Source organism: Cherax quadricarinatus, chromosome 18, assembly GCF_038502225.1.
Source record: "Cherax quadricarinatus isolate ZL_2023a chromosome 18, ASM3850222v1, whole genome shotgun sequence".
Lineage (NCBI taxonomy): Eukaryota > Metazoa > Arthropoda > Malacostraca > Decapoda > Parastacidae > Cherax > Cherax quadricarinatus.
Window position 1 is genome coordinate 1,472,002 of NC_091309.1, and position 23,346 is coordinate 1,495,347.

Consider the following 23,346-nt stretch of genomic DNA (forward strand, 5'->3'; position numbering starts at 1 on the left):
TCCGAAACTCGTTCTCAGGGTCGGCCAAATTTCAAAAAAAAAAGAAATTATTTTTTCTTATGAAAAAATAGTTTTTTTTTTTCTAAACATTATGGGCTAAACAAAAAAAATTTACCGTCAATACTTACCGAGATACGGAGGCGTGAAGTTTGCCAAAATTGAACAACATCTGGTAACATCGCCAACTGCCGTCACCCGGTATTTTTCTATTTACTTTTTTATGTACTATTTTCAATTATTTTTCAATTTTTCTTTTTCTGAGTAACTTTTATGGCCTCTGAGGCCAACATGATCAGTATTTTGTAAGTTATTTCTTTTTCAATACTACACAATAAGGGTTTAAACACTGTTGTCATTATTTTGTTTATAGAAAATATTTACACAAACAAACGATATGAAATGTTGTTTATTACTATTTTTCTATATTTTATATACACATATACAGTCACAGGGAAAGTTTCTAGAAGTTCTGCAGCCTGTGGAACTCTTTGAAACATGGTGTCATGCACAGTGGTGTTTTAAACTCCTCACAAATAAAACAAGTGTCTCTGCATTGTTGTGGGCATTTCCTTGTATGTGCACAGACATAAAACCTCTTCTGAGCCTTTTTCTTGAAAGCAGTAGCAGGCAGTTTTACCAGGAAGTGATCACCATGCTTCAGACGAGCAGGTAGTTGTTGATAATTTGGTGGGCGGTCAATTGCAGGTGCTGTTCCTTGGTACTTGAATACTATTTGTCTGATGACAGACAAACAGAATTTGCCGTACTGTGGTTTGTTTCTGGTCTTCATCTTATACATATTATAAGCATTTAGCATGGAAATGTCCAGAAGATGGAAAAACAGTTTGATGTACTACTTATAACTCTTGCGAACACAATCAGCAAACCCAATCTTCATGTCACATTTGTCCACTGAACTCATGTTGAAGGTGTAATCAATCACAGCTGCAGGTTTTAGAATGGGTTCATTGCTCTCTTTATGCTGCCTGCCACTGTCTGCCATTTCATTAGGGTGAACTGATGACAACAGTGTGACATCATTTGTCATGCCACCAAAATGCCATGATGTCATTGGCAGCAAATGCCTGCACCTCACCTCTACGAGTGCCAGCGTCAAACCTGGGCATATGTTTCCGATTTGCACGCACTGTGCCACAAAAATCTGTCATGTTCACTCACAAAAAAATCACTGAGTATGGGGCTTGTGTACCAGTTATCTGTATATAGTATATGCCCCTTACCAAGGTATGGTTCTATCATTGTTCTAACCACATCACCTGAGATGCTCAATAACTTCCTGGTATTTTGCAATGTACGTATAACTTCCAGTGTACACAATAATATCCAATACCACACCACTGTAACAACCACAAAGCACAAACAACTTTATACCAAAGCGTTTCCTCTTGCTTGGTATCTCAGAAACCTTCCCTAATGTTGACATAGTGTATCGCCTTTACCTAACACTTTCAGCTACTAACTGTGAAGGAGAACGTTCATTTTCTGTTTTGAAAAGAGTGAAAAACCAGCTCCGTTCAACAATGAGCCAAGACAAATTGTGTAACCTAGCCTTGTTGACCATTGAGTCTGATCTAACAAGAAATATTGATTTTCAGAATATAATTGATGATTTTTGCCAATATGAAATCCAGAAAAAAGTTTATTTAAGAAGTGTCTGTGAATATAAACAATTCTTTACTTTCTTGAGTTTATATGATTTGATAGTCTTATGCATGATGCAATGATAACAATAATGGTCAGTGATTTATAAAGGGAATAATAGTGCTGTAGTGGTTATGCTGAATATAATAGGTACATGATGTCACTACTTTAATAGCCTAATCTAGTAATACTATGCTGTCTTGAGTTTATTCTCTTTAAAATGCATGATTTAACAAGATAGTTATAATGGCTGTTGGTAAATGGTTTTGGTTGTCTTGATGTACTTTCCCTATTAAATTTAATCTAAATAGCCAGAATGTATTTAATTAGACCTTAAACAGGTTCACACCGACCCCCCACCCCCCCACCCCTAAGCTGGAAGGGGTCGCTTCGCTTACCCGTAACTCAAAGGGGCCCCGCCAATCTGAATAGCCTAGGGCCCGGAGACTTCTTAATCCGGCCCTGTTCACATCTATGGTGTTTCTCACTTTCTTTACCACAGGGGTACCACTAGCAAGTTTCTTTGGGCCCATGGCAGCTTACTTCACAGTCCCACAAGCACTAAACACAATGAAATAATCGTAAAATGCGTGAATGAGAGCGCAGGTTAGTGTTCACTCAAGCATAAACAAAGCTAGACTGCTCACGGCGCCTGCGCGGGGACGTGGACAGAGCAGGCCGGCAGACAGGTCCTGTACCTGGCAGTCTGAAAATAAGGGCGCGTTTGATAATAGGGACACAGTTTGTCTGAAAAAATGGTCCTATTTTTGAAACGTTCGATATGTGATACGTTCGATTTTTGAGGTTCCACTGTATAAAAGATATGCAATGCAATAATCAAATTGTTGATTACTATCTTTGTTTACAGAGGGACAGCATACTTCCTGGGTACAGTGTTCAAAAATGCAGCCCAGAACAACCCCAATGGAGAGCAACTATTTTACAAACAAGAGGTGTACCTTACTGCTGGTCAGGAAACCTTGCCTGTATCCGACATAAGTGGCCGTTGTTGTGTTCTCGATGTTAAGGATTATTGTTCCTGTAAGTAATGACTTGTAAGTGCTGTCTTCATTTATGAGGTCAGTATGTAAGGAATTATACTACTGATTAGCAGTTACCCATTTGTTGTGATACTGGATCAAACCTGATTGCTTCCCATTTCCTGGTGGTATATAACTCATATGGGCACAATATGATTTTGTAGCATTGTCTAGTCTTCCAAGAGTTGAAGTAGAACAGTTAGTTGTGCTCCAGACACAAAAATATCCATCATTCTAAATGAATGTGGCAGGCATGCAAGGTCACTTTCTGCTTCTCAGACACCAGCAACTGCTTCATACCCTTCCACCAACAGCAAGAATAGCTTCTCATTAATAAATTCCCTTTGTTAATGTTTATAATTTATCTCTGGCTTTCATTCAATTTGCTGTCATATCAGTGTGGTATAACATTTTGTAGGAGTGAGGAACACCCAGTTGTGAGTGTGGGGGAGGTGCATGAGAGTGGCTAGAATAAAAGGAGGTAAAGTGGCTGGGGTTTATGGGATAGACATGAATGTTATAAAGCAGGTTGGGATCTAGTTTTGGAATCATTGGTGCTTTTATTTAATAAATGTATGGAAGAAGGGGAAAGTACCTGGGGATTGGCAGAGAACATGCATAGTTCCTTCGTATTAGAGCATGTAAAAATTATAGGGAAATAAGTTTAAAGGAGGGGTTTAGGATATTGGAGGTTGAGTGACATCATCTAAACTGTCATGTCTGGGTACCTCTTCAAAGACAGTGATTTTGTGTGAGTGATGGTGAAAGTTTTTCTTTTTCGGGTCACCCTGCCTCAGTGGGAGATGGCTGTTGTGTTGAAAAAAAAAAAAAAGTTTGAGTCCTGCCTGGGGAAGTTACCTGGAGGTTATTCCGGGGATCAACGCCCCTGCGGCCCGGTCCATGAGCTATAAGCCATGTGTGTTGTAAGAGAGACTAAAATGCCAGGAGCAAGGGGCTAGTAACCCCTTCTCCTGTATACATTACTAAATTGAAAAAGAAAAATGTTTGTTTTTCTTTTTAGGTCACCCTGCCTCGGTGGGATATGGCTAGTTTGTTGAAAAAGTGTTGAGTATACCTGATAAAGTGTACGGCAGTTATTATTGTAAGAATTAAGAGTAAGACAGAGACTAGGATTGCAAATGAACAAGGTCTGCTCACAAGGAGGTCTAAACACCCCTACCCTTTAACCCTTAAACTGTCCAAACGTAGATGTACATTTGCACGCGATGCACTCCAAATGTAGATCAACGTTTTATTTTTCATTCCTTCAAATTTGGCACAACAGGTTTGAGTTGCCTAGACATGAAAGAATGGGTCTGTGCACTCAGTGTGAGCACTATTAAAAAATCTGGGAGCACTTAGTACCTTGTGGGAGCACCAGTTCAATTGATCACCAGCTAGAGCAAATAACGTTGAAAACACCAGGGATTCACTGATGCCATGTCACATGAACACTCCCATTTTAAGAGGAAAGTAAAAATAGGTTAGGTAAATACATGAGTGAGTGTGGGTGGGTGTGAGTTGGACCTGATTAGCTTGTGCTGCTAGGTCAGATGTCATGCTCCTTCCTTCAATGGATGTGACCTGACTAGGTGGGTCATGGTCTAAGCTGGGGGGGAGGGTGACACGCACCTGCCTTGCATGGGCCAGTAGGCCTGCTGCAGTGTCCCTTCTTTCTTATGTTCTTATGTATTTGGCAGGCTGGCCAGCTGGCTTGCTTTGGCTGTCTCTGGCTGTTTCTGTCTATACCTCTATCTGTCTATATTTCTGCCTATCTATTTCTCTGTCTATCTGTATATCTATCTATATCTCTGTCTCATATGTACACACAAGTACAGTTATTATACATAGTGTAAATTACCTAGGATAACCCAAAAATTCCAGGCAAAGATAGGCAGACAGACAGACAGATAGACAGAAACATGTTTGTGTGTATCAGTGAAAACAAATAAAGCCAGGGTTCTATGAGCACCCATTTATCAAATGTCACCTAGTTGATAACAGATGCCATAACACGATTCTTCAAGGAGTGTGATGTACATATACTCCAGGCAGACAGAAAGACAGATAAGCAGAGACAGACAGGTAGGCAGATAGAGACAGATAGATAGACAGGCAGATAGATACAGACAGATAAATACAGACAAGACATGTTTGTGTGTAACAGTGATAACAAATACAGCGAGGGTTAGCTGGAGCAGTGGGCATTTATCAAATGTCACTAGGCTGTCAACAGTATAGGGATGCCTTTCATAACACCATGCTTCAAGGTATATGCCAGGGTTTCTAAAACATTGCTGGGACCTATAAATACTTTGTATATATTTCTAGACAATAGTAAATAACCCAGGCAGGTGTAAATGTTCACCTGTCAGTGTGATTGTAACTATTTGAGCACTATTTCAGTACCTAATATTAGTGTCAGAACAAAGATTGGCTGATATTACAAGAACTATTATAAACTGTAATTATCAGAACATAAAAAAATATATAAATTAAAATAAAAACTGCCACTCCTGCAAGTGGCAGGAGTCGATATTGCCGACAGGTGAGCATTCAGAACTAACTTCACGGTCTTATATCCCTAAATTTTTTTTTATAACCCTATAACATGTAGAAAAATGTGCTCTTCATTTTAAAAGAAAAAAAAAATTTATTTTTCAAAATATTCGGAGTGCCACACGAGTGAACGTAGATCTATGTTTGGACAGTTTAAGGGTTAAGAAGGGTAGGGATGTGTAGACCAAGTGTTTACAATGAAGAATATAGATTAACAGCATTTAGATAAGGGTAAAGAGGTTTTCATTGCATTTATGGATCTGGAGAAGGCATATGAAAGGGTGGGTAGGGAAGCACTGTGGCAGATGTTGCAAATGTATGGAATGGGTGGTATGTTGCAAATGTATGGAATGCGAGAATAGTGAGGCTCAGGTTAGAGTGTATAGGAGAGAGGGAGATTATTCCCAGTAAAAGTAGGCCTTAGACAAGGATGTGTGATGTCACCATGGTTGTTCAATATATTTATAGATGAGATTGTAAGAGAAGTGAATGCTCGGGTAGTGGCTAGAGGTGTGGGATTATTAAGAGATAAAATATCTGTAGGATTATTAAGAGATGAAGTATCTAACACAAAGTGGGAGTTGTCACAGTTGATTTTTGTTGATGCTGTGCTTTTGGTAAATTCTGAAGAGAAATTGCAGAGGTTGGTGAACGAGTTTGGAAGGGTATGTAGGAGAAGGAAATTAAAAGTGAACATAGGAAAAAGCAAGGTGATGAGGATAATAAAAAAAAATAGGTAATGAAAGACTGGATATTAGATTGGAGGGAAGGAGTATGGAGGAAGTGAATGTCTTCAGATATTTGAGAGGTGCGATCTGGAGAAGTTTATGGCAAAGGTCAAAGGTGAAAATTACATAGAGTAGGTTTACTAAAATGGATATGCATCTAATCTAATTAAAAACCCATGAAAGGTCTTGTTGCAGTGTGAAGTAGTCATGTAGACTAATCCACATTTAGGGGGTGAAACAAAAAATGTGCATTTTGAAATTTTGCAAGTCAAAGGTCACAAAAATGGTCAACTTTTTTGTTTGACCTCTGAGATCAAAAATGGTCTAGATAAATATTTTAACAGCTACTCTTTAGCTTCAAAATGGTATGATGTTTGTCAGGTCTGTAGGTACCATACAAGCAGATGTATTTCATTTCAAAATTTCACATGACCTGCCAAAAATGACCTTTCGGTAAAAGTTTCATGATCTGTACCTCTGGAACTGTTTGAGCTACAGACTTGGGACAAAAACCAATCTCATTTTCTCCCTGAGAAATATAAGTGTGTTACATGGCATATAACTAATATATTTTGATTTTTTGCTTACAGTACGGCCAACAGAGATAAGTGAAAATGACTTGTATATTTGTGAGAGTTTCTTGGATGAGATGAACCAGAGAGTGAGCTTGCTACAGAGTGGTCTGCGCAAATTTAAACATTCTTCTTTGACCACACGAGATGAAATCTACACCTTCAAGAAACCTCTTAGTTTACAAAAGGTAATATTTACAGAAACTGCTGCTGTATTACTAAACTTATAAGAATATTGTATACAGTAGAGTCACAACCTTTAATTGAGAAACGTTCATGAAAATCTTTTGTAATTACTGTTCAGAACTTTGAACTTATTTTCTCATAAACAGTCATGTTATAATATTAGATACATTCCTGAACAGTAATCTTCTTTCAACACACTGGCTGTATCCCACCAAGGCAGGGTGCCCAAAAAGAAAAATGAAAGTTTCTATTTTTAACTTTAGTAGTGTATACAGGAGAAGGGGAAAATAATAATCATATTGTTTTTAATTTTGCATGCTCGGTTTTTTAGTCAATGAAATTAAAAACAATGTTCATTACTCAGATGAATCCGTCTCTCATTTTGTTGTTTGCTTTTGCAAAATATCTCACTGAGTGTCTTATTTCAGCAACAAAATTACCACAATGCCATTTTTGTAATTTCAGTTGGATGCTTCAATGACTCCTCTGAAGAAGCAGCCACAGAACTATGTAAGTCCACTGTCTACTATATAGTTTATTTTTTTAACTTTTGTGTTTTTTTTTCTTAGTAGCAAAAGAAAAAGTTTCTTATAAATCAGTGCCAATGTTGCTCCTGCATGGTGGTAAACTGGTGTTGGCATTACATTATACTGTCACTATAAGTCTCACTGACTAGACGATAAAAGCTGCTGCTTTAGCTACTGAAGGCAAAGATGAAGGCTTGTTGTAGCTTTGTCTTTACATACAAAGTGAGGATTGTTGCTCTTCTTTGATTTATGTAAAAACCACTACAGAGTTTTAACAAACCATATCATTTCAGTTCTAGACTCTCACCAATGATTAACTTAATATGCTTTTTTTCAGTAGTTTGCTGTCAGTTTTACTGGTTTCATTGTTTTCTCTGTAAATAGTAGTTTATTGCCAGATATTTCATAGAGCTACTTGTTTAATGCATTTACTATGTGGCAACTTTTTCCTGGTCACATAAAAATGTCACAGATAACAGTGAGGTCGATACAGAGGTGTACTGCACCTCAGTTTTTTCTTCATCTCAGAAGTATGGGTGATGTAAACAGGTCTTCTCAGCAGTGAAATTAATTTCACATTTGCAGTATGCCTTCTGTGTCATTAATTAATAAAATCAAAATAACTTCGTATTTTTGATGCTTAACAATATTAACTATATATTTAAGAATTTTTTTGAATGTGCATTTTAAAAAACTAAATTATGAGGAGAGAAAGGCAAGAGTCATTTCTATCTTCTATACTTCCCCCTTATTCTTACTGTCTAGTTACTGATTTTTTTTTTTTTGTAAACATGTGACCTTTGTAAAGGTTTATATATTTTACAAATATAATGAAGACCGATATTTTCACTTTTGTTTGTCATGTTGTGAGCTTTACCTTTCTTATATTAAGATTTCTTATTGAATCTCTATTAAACATTTAAACTTCTGCTAACAGTTGAATAATACATTGGTTGAATAATTCCATTGCTGGTCATGTAGTCGTGCAAATATTGTACTTACCTCTTATTAAAAATGAGAGCAGAGATAATCTCCTCAATATGTAGATTAAAGCAACACTGGTGTGTTGAAATTCAGTTTGGTGTAAGAAATTTTAATATATCACCATGTGGGAAGTATTGTGCTTGCATTATAGAGGTTCTGTCAGTGAGCCTATCGTCTCGGGAAACAGCCAGTGTAGCAAAAAAAAAAAAAAAATTATGAGAAGATGTGCAAGAGATGTGCAATCATTTATAAGTCTCCCAGATATGTTGTGTCTATGTTAGTGATGCCAGCCACTAGTGCCATTAACAACACTAAGAGCTATTTTCAGGAATCCTCTCCAATGACACCACGTATGGACCTGGATTACGAAGACTCTATGGATGGGCCGCCACCTTCTGTAGCCTCCGTAGATTCTGGCATCATTGCTGGTACCCCAAAATCTACCAAGAAACCTCCAACTGGTGTATGTCTGCCTTTATATACTGTATATGTAAACATTTGTCCTGAGCAGTTATTGTTAGTTACTGCTGTAAAGTATGTTAAAACTATAAATTTAATTGTGTTATTTTGAGGTATAGTATTGGCTAGAGTGTGCAGTAGATATTTCATGAGAATTATTATAACAAGATCCTTTTAAAAATGCAGTGCATGGTTATATAAAATTGATGCGAATAATAAAAAAATGTGTAATAAAATATTTTATATATATATTACCTGTACCTGGAGGGCATTCCGAGGGTCTATGCCCCCATGTCCTCGTCCATGACCAGGCCTTGCGGTGGATCAGGGCCTGATCAGCCAGGCTGTTACTGCTGGCCGCATGCAAACCAACTTAGTAACCACAGCCTGGTTGGTCAGGAACTGACTTTGCGTGCCTGTCCAGCTCCTTTTTGAAGACAGCCAGGAGTCTGTTGGTAATCCTCCTTGTGTATGCTGGGGAGGCGGTTGAACAGTCTAGGGCCCCTGACACCTATTGTGTTGTCTCTTAGTGTACTCATGGCACTCTTGCATTTCACTGGGGGATGTTGAACCGCCTGCCAAGTCTTTTGCTTTCTTAGGGAGTGATTTCTGTGTGCAAACATTCAGGGTTTAAAATCAAATAGAAATGACAAAGTTAGTTATATTAGTGGGCTCCTCTCAGAAGCGAATGCCATGCTTGGAGCATTTACAGAAACACACACAAGGGATGTTTTAGATTGAGAGGTAAAGATAGAAAACTATAACGTGTATCGATGTGATAGAATTAATAGGTCACAGGGAGGACGAGGGCTCTGTGTGAAAGATACGTACTTTCTGTTGCACAGAATTGCTGAACTCGTTGAATGATACAGTAGAAATTCCAGGCATTAAAGTTGAAAATAGGAATTTGGTATTTATCCTAGTATATAAACCACCGTCAGCAACTACTGAAGAATTCACAGATCAGTTAGGGAAGATAGATAGCTGTCTGGTTAAGCTAGAAATCCCACACCAAATATTCTACTGCTTGGAGATTTTAATCTCCCGCATGTAAAATGGAAGATGACTCAATGCAACGTTATACCAGAAATATCTCCTGGCAGCACCCTGGCTCAACAGGTACATACCAGAGAATGAATAAGGCATTGTGAAAAGTACTCATTGAACCAACAGATAACTGAACCCACTAGAAATTAAAATACCCTGGATTTGATATTCACAAACAGTGAGGAACTAATCAGACACATAATTACAAAAACAGTATACTCTGATCACATCATTATAAACATACAGACAAGTATAAACTCAAGGTTAGGGAACTACAGCACTATTGTAAGAGGAGGTGGTTCAGTAAGTTTAATTTCAACAGCCATAAAATTGACTGGGAAAAAATAAACCAAGAACTATCAGACATATCCTGGAAATCACGAGTGCCTGGAGAAGCTGAAAATAGAAGCACACAAGGTCTGTATTAACCCTTTCACTTTCGAGACCCCTGCTCACAAACTTGCTCTCAGTGTCGAAGAATTTAAGAAGAAAAAAAATTCTTATGAAATGATAGAGAATCTTTTCCCGATGGTAATGACACCAAAAGTACGAAATTTGATGGAAAACTCGTGGAATTATGCTCTCGCGACGTTAGCAAACTCTGTGATATTTATGCATCAGTGATTTTGCCCACTTTGGGGTCTATTTTAGGCCAATTAAATTGTTCCAGTTGACCAAACTCGGCTATTTTGGTAGAACTCCATTTGTTCTATTGAGTACAAGAAACTGCCCATTTACCGATTTCAATTACCCACTAAAGTGATCAGAAATTGGTAATTTACAACACAAACATTCCTGGCACTAATATTTCATTTCCTCTGCTCATTAGTCACTTCTCCAGGCCTGTCTTATATTATGCTTGCTTTTCGTTTTGAATTTTTATTTATACAAAAAATAGAAGATTTACTGTTATGCAGACTACTGCATTATTGTAAAAATTGTATAAATAATATCGGTGCATTTATGAAAGCATAATAAACCCACCAGTTGACGTGTATTGGATGTGTGACGTGATTTGTTAACTCTTGAACGTTGGCAAAAATTGAACATTTCTGCTACTTTGAGCTCAATTTAAAGGTACTTTGTCTGTAAACCATTCAAAATCATCTCTATTTCTGTAATATATCTTCCATTCTATCAAATGAAACCAAGAAAATGAGAATACAACCATAAATACTATACAGAAATACACCGCAAAATCTGCGTTTTAAACCAAGAACACATAAGAACATAAGAAAGGAGGAACACTGCAGCAGGCCTGTTGGTCCATACTAGGCAGGTCCTTTACAATTCATCCCACCAACAAAACACTTGACCAACCCAATCCTCAATGCTACCCAAGAAATAAGCTCTGATGTGCAAGTCCCACTCAAATCCAACCCCTCCCACTCATGTACTTATCCAACCTAAATTTGAAACTACCCAAAGTCCTAGCCTCAATAACCCAACTAGGTAGACTGTTCCACTCATCAACTACCCTATTTCCAAACCAATACTTTCCTGTGTCCTTTCTAAATCTAAACTTATCTAATTTAAATCCATTACTGCGGGTTCTCTCTTGGAGAGATATCCTCAAGACCTTATTAATATCCCCTTTATTAATACCTATCTTCCACTTATATACTTCGATCAGGTCTCCCCTCATTCTTTGTCTAACAAGTGAATGTAAATTAAGAGTCTTCAATCTTTCTTCATAAGGAAGATTTCTAATGCGGTTGAAGTTTTTTTTTTTCTCATGCACTGCGTGCTGCAGGATTTTTTTTTATACTGTGCACACTGACCACTCAGACCCATTCTCTCGTATGTAGACCTACCAGCTTTCCTCTGCGAGATTTCAAGCCGCTATAATTTTGGCATAATATTACGGCACCATCGCTGGCTCGCAAGCTGTAATATTATGGCACTGACAGTGAAAGAGTTAAACATGTCCATTGAAGAAACCCAGATCAGATGAGAGAGCATAGGAGATGATACAGAAGAAGAAAACGGTTACTGTATTGCTTAAAAACAAATGTCACAAAGGAGGAAAGATAGTCTTAGTAGAGAGAGCACTGAATTAGAGCAAAAACTTAGGATATCATATCAAACAGAAGAAGTACAAAGGGAACCAAGGCATACAGGATATTGCAAGAAACCCAAAATATTTCTGTTCCTATGCAAAATCCAAGCTAAAAACTACCTGTAGAATTTGATCATTATTGAGAGGAGACTCACATTCTAATGATGAACAAGAAATGAATGAAATTCTAAAAGAACAGTATGAGTCGTGTTCAGCAACGCACTAAATGATAGCAAGGTAGAGAATGCAGAAACATTTTTCACTGCAGCAGAAGGCTGTGCAGACCAACTAACTGATATTAGTACAAATCCTATAGATTTCAAAAAAGAAATGGATAACATGCCCACTCATTCAGCACCTGGGTCAGACTCATGGAATGCTCTGTTTATAAAAAAAAAAAAAAAAAAAAAAAAAAAAGGTGTAAAGTACCACTAGCATGAGCCCTTGGTATTCTCTGAAGAAAGAGCCTAGATCTAGGTGAAATACCGGAGACCTTAAATAGTGCAGACATAGCTCCTTTGCATAAGGGAGGTAGTAGAGCACTAGCTAAAAATTGCAGACCAATAACCCTAACTTCCTAGATTACAAATTTCATGGAAAAGCACAATTGGCATAACCCAAACCATCATGGTTTTAGGGCATGATGATCATGCCTGTCACAACTGCTGAATCACTGACAGAATTATGGAGGCATTGAAAGATAACCAAGAGGCAGATGTGATATACACAGATTTTGCAAAGGCATTTGACAAATGCTACCACGATAGTCCACAAAATGAGGGCCATAGGCATTATAGGGAAGGTAAGGAGATGGATTTTTGGGTTCCTAACACACACACAACACAAAAAGTGGTAGTAAACAGTAAAATCCAGCATCATCAAGGTAAAAAGCTCAGTTTCTCCAGGCACTGTCATGGCACCCCTGCTGTTTCTCATCCTCATTGCAGACATAGATAAAAATACCTGTCACAGTTTTGTATCATTTGCAGATGACACTAAAATAAGCATGAAAGTCACTACAATAGAAGACACGGTAAAAATTACAGGAAGATATAAGCAGTGTTTTCTAGTGGGCAATGAAGAAAAACATGATGTTCAATGGTGATAAGTTCCAGCTGCTTAGGTATGGAAAAAAAAGAAGAACTCAAAAGAAATGCTGTATACAAATCTGAGGAGGATCACCAAATAGAACAAAAGAAACACTTGAAATGTTGCATGTACAGTGGACTTGAAAACAATAGCATAATTTTATTTTTTTTTTGATTTTTCAGAAACAATTTCAACAGATGACAGGGAAGAAGCAGATGACAGGATACATACTATTTGCTGCAGAAATCAGAAAAAGTATAACATTAAAAAATCCTAGTGCCAATTTTGGAGAAATATCTCGCTTGGTTGGGATAGAGTGGAAACGGTTAACAGAAACTGACCGCAAGACTTATGAGGATCGTGCCCATCAAATGAACCTGGAAAGTGCTGAGCGTGCCTTGAGTGGTAATGGCCCAGACTCTCCTCAAACACCACAGGTTGGACCTTTTCTAACAGTTGATATTTTTATTTTTGGGTTTTGTTTAGCAGTTGGTTACATTTGTTATTTTGCCAGTGTATAGGATTTAATGAAAATTTTTGGCTTATTTATGGTACCATACATTCAGAAATATAGAAACGATTCATTTGCTGATGGTGTATTGGGTATTCAGAGCACTCCTCAGCAGACAACCCCAGACCTGCCTCTACCAAATAACCCGGACGTGGTGTTTGAGTGCATGTGGGAGAGCTGTGATTTCATGTTTGAGGACCTTGCTGATCTCAGCGATCACTTGTTATTGGAAAGCACAGGCCATGTCCATAAGGTCACACAAGGTAATGTTGCAAGGGGGACTTTTTTAACTGTATCAGTTGCTCATAAAATGTATATTTCAACAATGTGCTTATTCCATATTTATTATGAATAGTATTATGGAAGATTAAGTTTTATTAATATCTGACATTGTTTGACCTAACTTTTAGTTAATTATCAGCTTCACCTTACTATGGATTAGTCTGTCACTGTGACTTAACACATTATTGTTATAGAAAAAATTGTATGCATGTCTTAATATTACTTTAATCTTAGAAACATGGCATTAACTTTGAAAATGTAAATATTTTTTTGAACTATTTTTACATTGTTGAATACTGTATTATGCCTTATTTTTATTTAAACATAAAACCACTCCTACAGTATTTGAGTGTGGATGGCGAGGTTGCTCCAGACACAAAAAGAGCTCCCTGGCACCTTTTCCAATGGTACAAAGGCTGGTGAGACACGTACGAGAAGTTCACATACAGAAAAACACTGGACGTATCATACAGCACCATGACCGGTCCAGGTGACTCTTGAAATGTTATAATGTATTGCCTTTACTTCTGATTGATTAACTGTTTTTTTCAACATGTGCTATTTCCCATGAAAGTAAGATGACTTAATGAAGAAAAAATGTTAATTGTCACTCATTGATCCACTGAATTGCAGCATCCTTACCCATACTTCAGAATCCAGGAAAAATGTTTCCTTTTTCCAAAACTAAAGTCTGGCTAACTGAATTCCCCAGTTCCCTTCATAGATGTTACCTTGTTCACACTCCAACAGTGCACGAAAAATTGAACTCAAAACCCACTTGTCTCGGCTCACTCAGATCAAACATAGCATGTTCACTCACGCCAGATGAATGTGCTAGTCTTTACTTCTGAAAACCTTCTTTGTATCTTCCTTGCAGCCTTATTTGTAATATACCCTGCTCCTCCTTTTATCCTTGCCCCAGTCTATATACAGTACATCCTCTTGGTCAGTTCATATGCTGTATACTAACAGCTTTCTTCAAGGCAGGTGAGATTGCAGGAAAATCCTGGAGAGTTTGGTCTCAAACCTGCACACGAGAATCACTCTGTATGAAAGCACGAGACTTGGCAGACAATGCAAAGTACCTCCAATAAAAGGCCGGGATTGTGATGACTACACTAAGAAAGAACTTGTCGAGTGTCAGAGGTTCTTTCTTCAGTGCCCTCTTTCCCAGTATATGGGGAATTACCAACAAACCTCTCGCTGTCTTCAAAAGGGAACTGGACGAGGTCCTCAAATAAGTTCCTGACCAACCGGAATGATCTGTTATCCTGAACAACACAGTCACTGAGGAGCTCGTTAAGATTTTTCCCTGGATGGAAACCAGTAAACTTATCAAAAGCAACAATCTTGGTCCAAATCATATTATCATTCAAGTTTGTTCTTACTGTCACTAATATATTTCATCATATGTATTCACTGTTTGGAGTGACATCTGAACTGTCATTATCTGTGCACCAATGCAAAGACAGTGATTATGTGTGAATGATGGTGAAAGTTTTTTCTTTTTTTTTGGGTCACCCTGCTTCGGTGGGAGATGGTCAGTGTGTTGGAAAAAAAAAAAAATAAAAAATGTAATAACCAAAAATACGTCCTACCCCAGTATTCACCACTACAAATGTTAAAAATCTGTCAGTGTTGCTCCCCCCTCCCTCTATACACACAAAAAAAAAATGCACAGGAAAGGGTGTTCAGTAAATTTAATTTCAACAACCAGAGAATTGATTTGGAAAAATTAACAAAGAACCATTGGACATATCCTGGGAAACAGTCATGAGCACCATAAATCATCACCAGTGCCTGTAAAAGCTGAACATAGAAGCATGCAAAGTCTGTATTAAATATGCACAAAGAACTGTGCCAGTAAACATATAAAGTAAATCTCTCCAGTGCTGGAAACGAATCTAGTAAATAACAGTAACCTCTGAATCAAATAAAGGGAAAAAGTGTAGAGTGAAAACTGCTGCAAAAACCCTGAAAACCACCCTCAAAGTTATTTTAACCGAAACACAAGGTCAGAGGTTAGCTGTTCCCATCATGTATTGCATGGGAGGTTTGTTTTATGCTCTATACACCTACAGCACAGGCTCATTCTCTCATGTCTAGGTCAACAGTTACTGACCACAGCAAACTTGAGGACGCTATGATCAAGACATAGATTTGTGTAACCAGCACTAGCCTAGATGATATAGGTTTATGTGAGAGACAGTGAAAGGGTTGAATTGTTAAAATGTAAATCATAAATTAAATTATTATATCTAAGATTGCACACCATGGCATTCTAATAAATTTTTTTCAACATGCCAGCTGGCTCCCACCAAGGTAGTGACCTGAAAAAGAGGACAACACTTTCACCATAGTTCATTCAATTGCTGTTGCTAGAAGCATGCTAACATCACAGTTCATATAGTCCTCCAAACTTCAACATTCCCAGCCCTCCTTCATGAGTGCATGAACTCTATCTCCCCCTCCAGGAGTCAAGTCTGTCTAACCAGATTCCCTGATTTCCTTCATACATATTACCTTGCTCACACTTCAGCAGCAAGGTAAATCACAAAAACCACTTTCCTTCACTCCTGGCTAACACACTCCCACAAGCCTGCTGAATGTCCAAACCCCTAGCACTCAAACCTTTTACCCTGACCCTCCAACCTTTCCTTTGACAACCCCTACCCTTCTTTCCCTCTACCCAAGATTTTTACCCTTTCTAGTTATTCTATTTGTCTCCATCCTTGTAAGTGTCTAGACGAGAATGGAATATTTATACATAATTTATTGTTTGAACAGGAACTTTGTAGCATCAACTCGGCGATCACTGCTATCCCTGCAGCCAACCCCAGCTACTCCAGCTACCACAACATACCCCACCTCTGGTTCTCCTCAGTCCACAGTTCAGGGTAAGTTTTCCTCTAGGTGTGCCAGTTCATTTGTTTATTGCATCACTTTCTCTCACCACTTGGGGACTTTTGTCATTATGATCATATAAAAATATTTTTGGTTTATACATATATTTTGTGAAGGTATTCAGGGAAACCAGTTAACTGGACTTGAGCCCTTGAAATGGGAAGTACGGTGCCTGCACTTTAAAGGAGGGGTTTGTGATATTGGCTGTTTGGAGGGACATCTGAACTGTCATATCTGGGTGCCTCTGCAAAGACATTGATTATATATGAGTGATGGTGAAAGTGTTGAATGATGATGAAAGTTTTTCTTTTTGGGTCACCTGCCTTGGTGAAAGACAGCTGATGTGTTAAAAAAAAAAAAAAAGCTATTTACATTTTATAATAAAATGGATATTGTGTAAAACTTGATTGTACACTGATGCAGCCGTCATGTAGCCAAAAATGGCAGTTGTATCTGTGTATGTTTATTAAATTATCACAAAATTGGTTGCTTGGATATATTTAACTTAAAATAAAACTTAAGGTCTGGAATGGAGTGATGTGTAGCAGTTTTTTTTTTTACCACTTCTGGTATAATATTATTATTTTGTAAGTGTATGCTTCTCTTTGTTCACTGCAGATAAGTATATTGCCTATATTTTGGTACTTTTAATATATTAGAGAGCCATAGAAGAGATGTATATATCTGAGTGATTTTTGACTTAATGCAACATTACTGTTTGTTTGTATGTGTCAGTGTCAGCACTATATGATAAATTACTAAAAAGTTGATGTTCTATGGAGCATGTCTGCATTTTATCATTGTGGAATATTTGATACCATAAAGCATGACCTAGGCATACAGTGGTACCCAGAGTTTCGTACAGCTCCCAACTCCAACAATTATGTAAGTGTATTATTGTAAGTGCTTTTGTAAGTGTATTTTTGGGAGTCTGAAACGGACTAATCTAATTTACAATATTCCCTATGAGAACAAATTCGTTCGGTAACGGCACTCGAACAGCCTTCTGGAACGAATTATGGCCGAAACTTGGGGTACCACTGTACCTCTGAAGTTTGGGTAAATTCACAATCGTTGACATGGTATGAGATAAGCTGTGCTTTAGTGTGAGACACCTTTATTTACTTTTATGTGTTATTTTTAACTTGTTCTATTTGTGTCCTTTTCTTCCTTCTACATATCCTACTTCATAGTTCACAAATGCTGATATTGACCTGAATTTAACCAGTTCAGGGTCCATGCCATTGTTCTGCGGGTTTAAAGCCAGTGTCTGTGCTGTAGTACTAATTGATGAGCTCATCTTACTCAGATAAGCTGTGAGTGGTAAATTTGGGCCTAGATATGAGAGAATGGGTCTGTGGTAAGTGTGCACCATATAAAAAAAAATCCTGTAGCACGTAGTGCAAAATGAGAAAAAAATTGTCTAGTGTTTTTTGTTTAAAACAATGACTTTGCGGTGTATTTTCTCATGGTTTTTATAGGTTTCTTGGTCTCATTTGATAGAATGGTAGATATATTACAGAAGTAGAGATGATTTTGATTGGTTTTAGGACTGGAAATAGCTTGAAATTGAGCTCAAAGTAATAGAAATATTCAGTTTTTGCCGATGTTCAAGAATGAACAAATCACATCATGCATCCAATACATGTCAACTGGTCGGTCTAATATTCATTTATGAATGTGCTGATATTATTTATACAATTACATATTCAATATTGCATAACAGTAAATCTTCTATTTTTTGGTGTGAATAAAAATTCTTTGTGAACAAAAAATAAAGCCTATGTAAAGCCTGGAAACATAACTAATGAACAGAATAAATGTTATTTTAGTGCTAACAATGTCTGCATTGTTTATTTGAACCCTGTTTTGAAATTGGAATATTTTGAACTTTGTGTGAAATTGGCCTGGCTACACATCTCATATTCATGTCAATTTATTCTTCTATAGTTGTATGTATTAGGTTTATATGATACGTACCAGGTTTCTTATTTAATGAAAATGTCTATAGTAATGTAATATATGGCATTTAAAGTGCCCCAGAGCAATTATTATTATTATTATTTTTAATTTTTTTTTTTTATTATTAACACATTGGCTGTTTCCCACCTAGGTAGGGTGGCCTGAAAAAGAAAAACTTTCACCATCATTCACTCCATCACTGTCTTGCCAGACATGCTATTACACTACAGTTATAAAGCTGCAACATTAACATCCCTCCTTCAGAGTGCACGCACTGTACTTACCATTTCCGGAACTCCAGTCCGACCTCCCAGCTTCCCTGAATCCCTTCATAAATATTATCCTGCTCACACTCCAACAGCACGTCAAATCCTAAAAACCATTTGTCTCCATTCGCTCCTGTCTATCACACTTGCGCATGCTTGCTGGAAGTCCAAGCCCCTTGCACACAAAACCTCCTTCACCCCCTCCCTCCAGCCTTTCCTAGGCTGATCTTATCTTTACCCCACCTTCCCTCCACTGCAGATTTATACACTCTTGAAGTCATTCTATTTTGTTCCATCCTCTCTACATGCCCAAATCACCTGAACAACCCCTCCTCAGTCCTCTGGATAATGGTTTTGGTAATCCCTCACCTCCTCCTAATTTCCAAACTGCGAATTCTCTGCAATATATTCACACCACACGTTGCCCTCTGACAGCATCCTCCACTGCTTCCAACCTTCTCCTTGTTGCAACATTCACCACCCATGCTTCACACCCATGTAAGATCATTGGTATAACTAGACTCTCATACATTCCCCTCATTGTTTTCATGGACAAAGTTTTTTGTCTCCACAGACTCCACATGAGCACCATTAAACCAGTCATTTTGAAATATGAGCACCACTAAACCAGTCACTGTGAAATAAGAGCACCATTAAACCAGTCATTTTGAAATAAGAGCACCATTAAATCAATGTGAAATATGAACACCATTAAACCAGTCACTGTGAAATATGTGCACCATTAAACCAGTCAATGTGAAATATGAAGTACATCAAAAATGTGGTGGGAACCAAAGCAAGTTTAAAAAACATGGTAACTAACCAAGAGTTTACAACCATTTCACTAGATGTGAGATACATATCAGTATAGTCATCTAGGTCATGACTCTTCCAAATTACAGCTAATTTTTACCTAAGTTTTATTTATACAGTTGATTTGATTATTTTTTCCTCACTCAATTTGAGTCTTTGATTTTGCATGTTCCCAATGGTCTCTGGTTGTTTGCATGAGCTGCATGATTTCAGGACTACTTCAAGGTCGAGGAAGCCCCTACCCTCCAGGAATGGTGATGACCTCTTACTCTGGGCTTGTACCCAGCAGTCAGATGGGCCATCTACCCTATTCACCTGTAGGTAAGTAGCATACAGCTTTTGCTCCAATCTCTCTCTTTTTATGCATCAGCTGTCTCCCACCAAGGAAGGGTGACCCAAAAACAAAGAAATGCATTCACTGTCATACATTTAATCACTGTCTTGCTAAAAGTGTTCCAACATCACACCTCATATAACCCTTTGAATTTCACCATCTCCACCCCTTCTTCAGATTGTAGGCATTGCACTTGCCACCTACAAGACTCAAGTCCAGCTAACCAGTTCCCCTGAATCCCTTCATAAATGTTACCTTGCTCACACTCCAACAGTAAATCATAAAAACTACTTCCCTTGACTCCTATCTTACATGTTCACATAAGATCAATTGATGACCAAGCCCCTTATCACTCAAACTCTCCCTTATTGCCCCGTCCCTCCAACCCTTCCTGGGACAATCCCTACCTATACTTCCCTTTATCCAAGATTTATATACCCTCTTAGTCATTCTGCTTTGCTCCATTGTCTGTTTGTCCAAACGACCTCGAAGCCCTTCCCCCACCCTCTGAGTAATACACACATAACTAGCACTTAGACTGAAACTTATGATGACATTTCATTCTGACTTGGACCATTAACAAGCCACACTGAAGGAAAATGGGAAGGGAAGACCTAAATATATATGAGGGGATGGAGAAAGGGAGTGGTAGAACAGGGAGGTGAAGGTGGCTGTGTGGGGTGGGAGGTCATGAGTAGTAGTAGTGGCAGAAACAGTAGTGGTAGATGTAGAAATGATAAAGTGGAAAACTGGGAAGTTTTTATTGCATTTATGGATTTAGAAAAGGCATATGATAGAGTGGATAGGGAAGCAATGTGGCAGATGTTATAAGTACTGTATATGGAATAGGTGGTAAGTTACTAAATGCGGTAAAGAGTTTTTATGAGGATAGTGAGGCTCGGGTTAGGGTGTGTAGAAGAGAGGGAGACTACTTCCCGGTAAAAGTAGGTCTTAGACAGGGATGTGTAATGTCACCATGGTTGTTTAATATATTTATAGATGGGGTTGTAAGAGAAGTAAATGCTAGGGTGTTTGGGAGAGGGGTGGGGTTAAATTATGGGGAATTAAATACAAAATGGGAAGTGACACAGTTACTTTTTGCTGATGATACTGCACTTATGGGAGATTCTAAAGAAAAATTGCAAAGGTTAGTGGATAAATTTGGGAGTGTGTGTAAAGGTAGAAAGTTGAAAGTGAACATAGAAAAGAGTAAGGTGATGAGGGTATCAAATGATTTAGATAAAGAAAAATTGGATATCAAATTGGGGAGGAGGAGTATGGAAGAAGTGAATGTTTTCAGATACTTGGGAGTTGACGTGTCGGCGGATGGATTTATGAAGGATGAGGTTAATCATAGAATTGATGAAGTAAAAAAGGTGAGTGGTGCATTGAGGTATATGTAGAGGCAAAAAATGTTATCTGTGGAGGCAAAGAAGGGAATGTATGAAAGTATAGTAGTACCAACACTCTTATATGGGTGTGAAGCTTGGGTGGTAAATGCTGCAGTGAGGAGGCAGTTGGAGGCAGTGGAGATGTCCTGTCTAAGGGCAATGCGTGGTGTAAATATTATGCAGAAAATTCGGAGTGTGGAAATTAGGAGAAGGTGTGGAGTTAATAAAAGTATTAGTCAGAGGGCTGAAGAGGGTTTGTTGAGGTGGTTTGGTCATTTAGAGAGAATGGATCAAAGTAGAATGACATGGAGAGCGTATAAATCTGTAGGGGAAGGAAGACGGGGTAGGGGTCGTCCTCGAAAAGGTTGGAGGGAAGGGGTAAAGGAGGTGTTGTGGGCGAGGGGTTTGGACTTCCAGCAAGCGTGCGTGAGCGTGTTAGATAGGAGTGAATGGAGACAAATGGTATTTGGGACCTGACGAACTGTTGGAGTGTGAGCAGGGTAATATTTAGTGAAGGGATTCAGGGAAACCGGTTATTTTATATAACCGGACTTGAGTCCTGGAAATGGGAAGTACAATGCCTACACTGTAAAGGAGGGGTTTGGGATATTGGCAGTTTGGAGGGATATATTGTGTATTTTTTATACGTATATACTTCTAAATTGTTGTATTCTGGGCACCTCTGCAAAAACAGTGATTATGTGTGAGTGAGGTGAAAGTGTTGAATGATGATGAAAGTATTTCTTTTTGGGGATTTTCTTTCTTTTTGGGTCACCCTGCCTCGGTGGGAAATGGCCGACTTGTTGAAAAAAAAAAATAATAATACATATATAATAATAATGTACTACATAAAAATTATAATAATAGATGGCTTCAAAAGGCCGTCACTAGATGGCAGTGTTTACCACAACAAAGAGGGAGCGATTGTGGCTGCCCCCACCTGTTACATAATGACATATTTTATTCATTCTAGAGTATATATCAGGTTTCTATGTTATTTATATTGTTTGTTATGTCATAATAAATGAACTGTGATAGATAAATAAGCCGTAGAGTTGATGATAGCAAAATATTCAAGGAGTATTTTGTCCGATCTCCAGACAAACTGTCGTCCACCTCCGACACCGCCCATACCACTGCATGAATTACATTTTTTATTAATTTTAGAGTATATATCAGGTTTCTATGTTATTATATTGTTTATTATGTCATATTAGATCAAGTGAGATAGATAAATAAGTCGTAAAGTTGATATTAGCGAAATTATTGAAGTACAGAATTCCACTTGAACGGATTAATTGCATGTCAGTTAATTTAAATGAGAAAAATTGACTCTGCAAACGAGCAAATCCAATTGCGAGCGAGTTCACAGAACAGATTAAACTCGCACGTAGAGGTTCCACTGTACATTGATAAGATATACCAACCACTCTAAAACTATAACCCCACCTGCTTGTAACATTTCTCTCTTGTTCAGGTATGATGGTGAATGTTTTCTTTGTACCACCCTGTCTTGGTGGAAAATGGTAAAACAGAAAAAACTATTTCAGTACTTTATGTACATGCTCATTAAAACATAAAACACCAAGTGTAATTTAAAGAGTTGGTTATATGCACTATGTTGACTGATTTCTCTTTCTTAGGTGTGAATGGTAGTCCAGTTCCTGCAAGGTCTTTTGATCCCATTTTTGTAGCTCCTCCCCCCAAGACACAGAGACTGCTTCATTCAGAAGCTTACATTAAGTAAGTTTGCTTTTTTCAACAAAGTAATAATTATATTTCCAGGGTTATTAATTAATATATTAGCAAATGTTACATAGTCAGCTCTCCAAATTCATGTTATCTGTATAATAAATTGATTTAAACATTGAGCTCATTTTGTTTTACACGCTATATCTGTTTAAATATTGCTTTAATTTAGTTAATATTAGACATTGATAAGAATGAATTTCTGGGAAAATGAAAGATTTA

At 37.8% G+C, this 23,346-nt stretch overlaps 1 protein-coding gene across 7 annotated transcripts in view; it reads left to right on the plus strand.

Moving 5' to 3' along the window:
• The window catches only part of polybromo (protein), a 99,891-nt gene that overhangs the window by 71,856 nt on the left and 4,689 nt on the right, over positions 1–23,346 (plus strand). For 6 of the 7 annotated variants that reach the window (XM_053777544.2, XM_053777546.2, XM_053777548.2 and 3 more), the window contains exons 22-31: positions 2,531–2,703; positions 6,580–6,749; positions 7,213–7,257; positions 8,587–8,721; positions 13,095–13,349; positions 13,524–13,686; positions 14,048–14,195; positions 16,493–16,602; positions 19,864–19,971; positions 23,019–23,118. In XM_053777544.2, the coding sequence (XP_053633519.2) occupies positions 2,531–2,703; positions 6,580–6,749; positions 7,213–7,257; positions 8,587–8,721; positions 13,095–13,349; positions 13,524–13,686; positions 14,048–14,195; positions 16,493–16,602; positions 19,864–19,971; positions 23,019–23,118 (1,407 nt within the window). The remainder of the gene's footprint in view (positions 1–2,530; positions 2,704–6,579; positions 6,750–7,212; positions 7,258–8,586; positions 8,722–13,094; positions 13,350–13,523; positions 13,687–14,047; positions 14,196–16,492; positions 16,603–19,863; positions 19,972–23,018; positions 23,119–23,346) is intronic. The other variant, XM_053777550.2, reaches the window with a different exon arrangement.